The 6,366-nt window shown below is 48.5% G+C and overlaps 1 protein-coding gene across 1 annotated transcript; it reads left to right on the forward strand.

Moving 5' to 3' along the window:
• Nucleotides 1-396: 396 nt before the first annotated feature.
• LOC311318504 (polyadenylate-binding protein 1A-like) lies at nucleotides 397-4,745 on the forward strand (the record flags this gene model as incomplete). The annotated part of the gene is made up of 5 exons (XM_084449853.1): nucleotides 397-1,575; nucleotides 1,758-1,842; nucleotides 3,473-4,272; nucleotides 4,367-4,451; nucleotides 4,663-4,745. The coding sequence occupies 5 exons, from the start codon at nucleotides 397-399 to the stop codon at nucleotides 4,743-4,745; spliced, it is 2,232 nt and encodes a 743-aa protein (XP_084305979.1).
• Between the last annotated feature and the right edge of the window lie 1,621 nt (nucleotides 4,746-6,366).

Raw genomic sequence — 6,366 nt, forward strand, 5'->3', positions numbered from 1 at the left:
AACGCCACGAGAAAACAAGTTGCACTCTGACCTACAGTAACAGTAGCTTATGCCTCTACTCTAAAATGAAATATGTCAACTTCTTTGATCGAGTCGATCATGGCTACTAAATGCTGTGATTCTCAACCTCTGTGCGCAATAGCAGAGGTACGAACCATGCGCACCCGAGTGTGTGAACTCAGTCTTTATCATGATGACATACATTATTGGTTTCCCTTGAAAAAAACGTCACAACTGTCATAATTGTTCATCATGGTCATCAAGGCAACGTTGGAAGTTAGAACTCGTTCGGAACAAACGTAACAAAACCCTTTGGAATTTAGAACGCACACTTTTGCTTGAAAGTCCAAGTTCATTCCTTCAGTTGTCAGTAGCGTTTCTAATAGATCAGAGAAAATGAATTTCAGTGTTAGCTGCCAGAAAGCATCCCTCTACGTGGGGGACCTGCATTCTGATGTGACCGAGGATATGCTCTACCACAAATTCAGCCCAGCTGGGACAATCCTCTCTGTGCGCGTCTGCAGGGATAGGCTCACCAAGCGCTCTCTACGGTACGGATATGTGAACTTTAAACAGCCAGCGGACGCCAAGCGTGCCCTGGACACCTTGAATTTTGAGGAGCTCAAGGGCCGACCGGTCCGCATAATGTGGTCTCAGCGCGACCCCTCCATAAGAAAGAGCGGTGTTGGGAACGTGTATGTCAACAACCTAGAGAAGAGCATCGATAGCAGAGCCCTGTTGGACACCTTTTCTGCCTTTGGTAACATCCTCTCTTGCAAAGTTGCATGTGATGAGCATGGCTCAAAGGGCTATGGTTTTGTGCACTACGAGACTCAGGAGGCTGCTGACAGGGCCATCCAAAGACTGAACGGGATGTTGTTCAACGACAGGCTTGTCTTTGTGGGCCGCTTCAAATCCCGTCAAGAACGCGAGGTGGAGTTGAAGCAGGAGAAACAGGACCGCGTGATCCACCACAAGGGCATCAACCTATATATCAAGAATCTGGACGACCAGATTGATGACCAGCGACTCCGTAATGCGTTCTCTTCCTTCGGGAATGTCCTCAGTGCAAAAGTCATGATGCACGGTGGCCTCAGCAGGGGCTTTGGCTTTGTGAGTCTCTCCTCCCCCGAGGAGGCCACCAAGGCCTTGACTAAGATGAACGGCCGCATCATGGCCACCAAGCCCCTGTACGTGGCCCCGGCCCAGAGCAGGACGCAGCGCCAGACATACCTCACCAACAGGTACATGCAGCGGGAGGCCAGCGTCGGCACCGTGAGCTACCGGCCTGCACCGCCCTCTGGAGACTTCATGGCTGCCGTCCCTGAGGCTCAGAAACGGGCTGGGTACCACCCTGACACCCAGCTGGCTCAGCTGAGACCCGGCCCTCGCCAGGCAACCCAGGGTGTCTGTCCTCAGGATGTTCAGAACATTCCAGATGCCATGCCTCCATCTGCCCTGAGACCCAAGACGTTCACCACCATGACGCCCAACTCCCAGGTGACCCACATGATGTCCACCCAGCGAGTCTCCACCCAGACCAGGGACCCTGCTCCCACCAGCCATGAAGCCCCCGTGCTCGGAGCGTCCCAGCCCAAGTGAGGCACTGCAGTCCACAAACCTCAGCAGCACATGGACGCCACGCCCAAGATGGCTACCAGTGTTCCGCAGGTACAGCAATATTCTTACTGCTCTTTTTCTCCACATTGTCAGCACTAGCCTTGTGTGTCTAACTATGTCCCTCTGTCCTCCTCCAGCCTGCTGTCCACATGCAGAGCCAGGAGCCTCTGACTGACTCCATGCTGCCTACTGCTCCACCTCAGGTGCAACAGGTGATGATGGGTGAGTCTACTGCTCTGGTGTCACACTGTAGTCCATCCCACCTTAAAGTTCTTGGCCGCGTTTCCCAGATTCGATGTACCTTGGCGATCTACGACGCTTCTTAAGGTATACCTTGGCGAAGGAACAGTTTTTCCTACGAGTGTTTCCCAGACTATCCCTTAGTGGGCGTCTGAAGATACATCGTAAGGTACATCGTTAGTGGAACTGTCCCTTGTTGACGTTTTTAAGCCTTCTCATAATCATTTAGATTTTACCTCAATCTAATATTAACAAAAAGGAAGCTATGCCTAGGCTACTAAAGCTCATCTGCTAATATATTTAAGAGTCAAGGCGAGAACTCGTGATAATTCCAATTCATACATTATAGTCTACAAAATATAAAATAAAGAGCATTTATTGGGACACATAAGCCTAGTCTGGGACTTCTTGAAAGCCCAGGAAAAAAATTATAATGATGATGGCTAATGATGATGATGATGATAGCTAAATGAGTGACTGATTTTGTTCACTTGGTGTTCTGAAAAGTTGTCATATAGCCTACCTCCTCAGGATGACCTACCACCCATTATGTTATGTTCAATTCATGGGTAGCGCATCCTGTCAGGTAGGAAATGTTGATAGGGATTTCGAAATGTCCTACATGACACAATACACTACTCATGAATTAAACACAAAATTGTTTTAATGCAGCCATGATGTATAGGCCTACACGAAGCACGAGTTGGCTGTGATACTAAATAGAAGGGGACCTTGATTAATTACCTGAGTCTACCCTACTATGGGTCTAGAAGGCCTCGTTGGATTAATCAATTCACCTAATATCTGTTGGTATCCTATATAGTGGTGGGGTAGCCTACAGACAGCCAGAAAAGCCATATGCCATCAAATTGCGCATTTACATAAGAAAAGGTTGCTCCTTTACATAAGAAAGTTTTGAATTTATATTATGGGTAGCTACTATATTTTATTTGGCTCAATACTATTTTAAAAGACAACATTCCCTTGATGTGTTAATGATGTAATTCGTGCAGGTAGGGTAGACAGATGTGCGCTATATTGCAACTCTCCTTTCTAAATATATCATTTTGCTCTAATTGGGCTAAAACTATAACACAATGAATGGAGCGCATCGATAAAGGACAGCTTACGATGGGTTCAGACCGCCCTTAAGAAACTATCCCTTGGGTAAGGTAAACCTTGTCTATGGAGGCTCTGGCACACAGCGCATCAGCTCAAGGGAGAGTTTACGATGTATCTTCAGAAGGTACATCGTAAGGTCGATTTATGATGTACCTTGGGAAGAGCTGTTTCCCAGAGCCTCCTTAGTCAAGGTACACCTCAGCCGAAGAAGGCTCTGGGAAACGAGGCGCCACCTAGAGGGGGACCTTACGATGTATCTTACGATGAACGTAGCGCTACGATGGCTCTGGGAAACGTGGCCACATTGTAGTCCACCCAACCTAAAAGTTCTGGTAAAAATGTCACCTCTCCCCTGTCCTTTCATTCCCAGTATAGGAAACATTCCTGTGGTCCCGTCATATGGACTTTGAAATGTTGTTATGCTGTAATGCCCCCCTTACATCCACACAACATACCAACCACCCCTCTGTTCCCCTCTGTTCCCCTCCAGATGAGAGAGTCCTCGTCCAGGTCCAGGTCATACCGCCCAGCCTGCCGCCCAAACTAACTGAGATGCAGATGAAGCAGGAGAAACAGGACCGCGTGATCCACCACAAGGGCATCAACCTATATATCAAGAATCTGGATGACCAGATTGATGACACGCGACTCCGCAATGCGTTCTCTTCCTTCGGGAATGTCCTCAGTGCAAAAGTCATGATGCATGGTGGCCTCAGCAGGGGCTTTGGCTTTGTGAGTCTCTCCTCACCCGAGGAGGCCACCAAGGCCTTGACTGAGATGAACGGCCGCATCATGGCCACTAAGCCCCTGTACGTGGCCCCGGCCCAGAGCAGGACGCAGCGCCAGACATACCTCACCAACAGGTACATGCAGCGGGAGGCCAGCATCGGCACCGTGAGCTATCGGCCTGCACCGCCCTCTGGAGACTTCATGGCTGCCGTCCCTGAGGCTCAGAACCGGGCTGGGTACCACCCTGACACCCAGCTGGCCCAGCTGAGACCCGGCCCTCGCCAGGCAACCCAGTGCGTCTGTCCTCAGCATGTTCAGAACATTCCAGATGCCATGCCTCCATCTGCCCTGAGCCCCAAGACGTTCAATACCATGACGCCCAACTCCCAGGTGACCCACATGATGTCCACCCAGCGTGTCTCCACCCAGACCAGGGACCCTGCTCCCAACAGCAATGAAGCCCCCGTGCTCGGAGCGTCCCAGCCCAAGTGGGGCACTGCAGTCCACAAACCTCAGCAGCACATGGACGCCACGCCCAAGATGGCTACCAGTGTTCCACAGGTACAGCAATATTCTTACTGCTCTTTTTCTCCACATTGTCAGCACTTGCCTAGTTAGCACGTGTGTCTAACTATGTCCCTCTGTCCTCCTCCAGCCTGCTGTCCACATGCAGAGCCAGGAGCCTCTGACTGACTCCATGCTGCCTACTGCTCCACCTCAGGTGCAACAGGTGATGATGGGTGAGTCTACTGCTCTGGTGTCACACTGTAGTCCACCCCACATTAAAGTTCTGGTAAAAATGTCACCTCTCCCCTGTCCTTTCATTCCCAGTATAGGAAACATTCCTGTGCTCCCGTCATATGGACTTTGAAATGTTGTTATGCTGTAATGCCCCTCTTACCTCCACACAACATACCAACCACCCCTCTGTTCCCCTCTGTTCCCCTCCAGATGAGAGAGTCCTCGTCCAGGTCCAGGTCATGCCGCCCAGCCTGCCGCCCAAACTAACTGAGATGCTGATGGAGATTAAATAGACAGACAGATAGATAGATAGATAGATAGATAGATAGATAGATAGATAGGTAGGTAGGTAGGTAGGTAGGTAGGTAGATAGATAGATAGATAGATAGATAGATAGATAGATAGATAGATAGATAGATAGATAGATAGATAGATAGATAGATAGATAAAACATATATCAATACACAAATTTAAATCCACAATAATTTAAATAGAACAGGATGCCCCTTCAGAAGTCCCTGCCTCCATGCCCGGCGGGGGGGGGGGGGGCACAGTCCTGGAGTGGGATACAAGAAAAAAAAGAAAAAAAAGAAAGAAATCTGAGCCCAGCAACCTGGCTTACTATACCAAGACAATATTGCATTGCTAATATATAATATAAATTATAATAACATTTTCCTATAAATCATGTAAATATGCCATGATGGCGGCTGCTTCCTGGTTCCAGTGGAGTGGGGAGTCCGTACCACATTTCCCCCCTCAATTAAGAGTGCCCTCCACAGCTGCGAGTGAAACTTAATTTGGAGGGACACTTGGTGGTGGAATGGAGTGGGTAGGGGCTGGTTTGGGATTGGGCCAGTGATTTTGCCTCGCCCAAACTCCGCATCTCCACAAATGCAATGCTCACAAACACTGCACCTAGACGGAGGGGGGAGACAGTGTAGTGGCAAACTATTATATCACTGCCTATCAATATATACTGCTGTTGAGATGAATCAATAAAGTATGAGACACAAAAAGAACAGGTCTAAGTGTTTTAATTCTTACGAGCTGGCAGGAAACACTCTCCCCTAGAATCAGACCACAGCGCTCCACCGGCTCACACAGGCATACAGATCATTACATTTAGCACCAGGACCCACATGCAGGTGGTGCCCTTAGTGACATTTCTAATCCTGCAAAGACAGATTTACTGGCCCCAGAGGCCCCTTCTGCGCTTGGATGGGGCCCTCAGACAGGCTCTCTGTTCTAAACCATATAGTGCTACTTGCTGGAAACAGTTTCAAGGCTTTCACGACAAGAGATGGACATGACATATAACTTTCTGCTGTCAGCTAGAGAGAGATAACATACCAGACCTAAATATATGATTTCTTCACACATGTTGAATATTGTTGATTTTCAGAGAAATGCCTTTTAATATGATCCTGTTAGCTATTTCCTAATTATGATGATTGACCTCTGAGTATGGCTTTCGGCTTGAGTTTTCGGTAAGAAGTGTCCCTCTTCCATAGACTTATGAGATAAAGACATTCCATGGCTGGTACACTCTGGGCCAAACACCATTGTTGTGGTTAGAGATAAAGGCCTGGGCGCCGAGGCGGCGTAGGTTAACGTGACAAAACAAGGCCACAGAAGAGACCAGAGACAGTCTTATCGGACAAGAGACGAGGGAGGGGGGACACTCAAACCACATAAGAACGTTGCAACGAGACCAATGCTTTGATTAGGGTCCAGACAGCATACAGAGAGGTCAACTGTACATTAGGCATGCCATCGTCTTTTGTATGTAAAACCTTCTGGAATAAATCACTTTTGCTGAGGCTCAAGTCCCACGTTGGAGAGATTCATTCTGGACTGTGTGGTATTGTGTGAGATTGGGGCCGTCTTTTATTGGAAACGAAAAACACAACG

Source organism: Borostomias antarcticus (genome assembly GCF_949987555.1).
Source record: "Borostomias antarcticus genome assembly, chromosome: 15".
NCBI classification, from domain to species: domain Eukaryota; kingdom Metazoa; phylum Chordata; class Actinopteri; order Stomiiformes; family Stomiidae; genus Borostomias; species Borostomias antarcticus.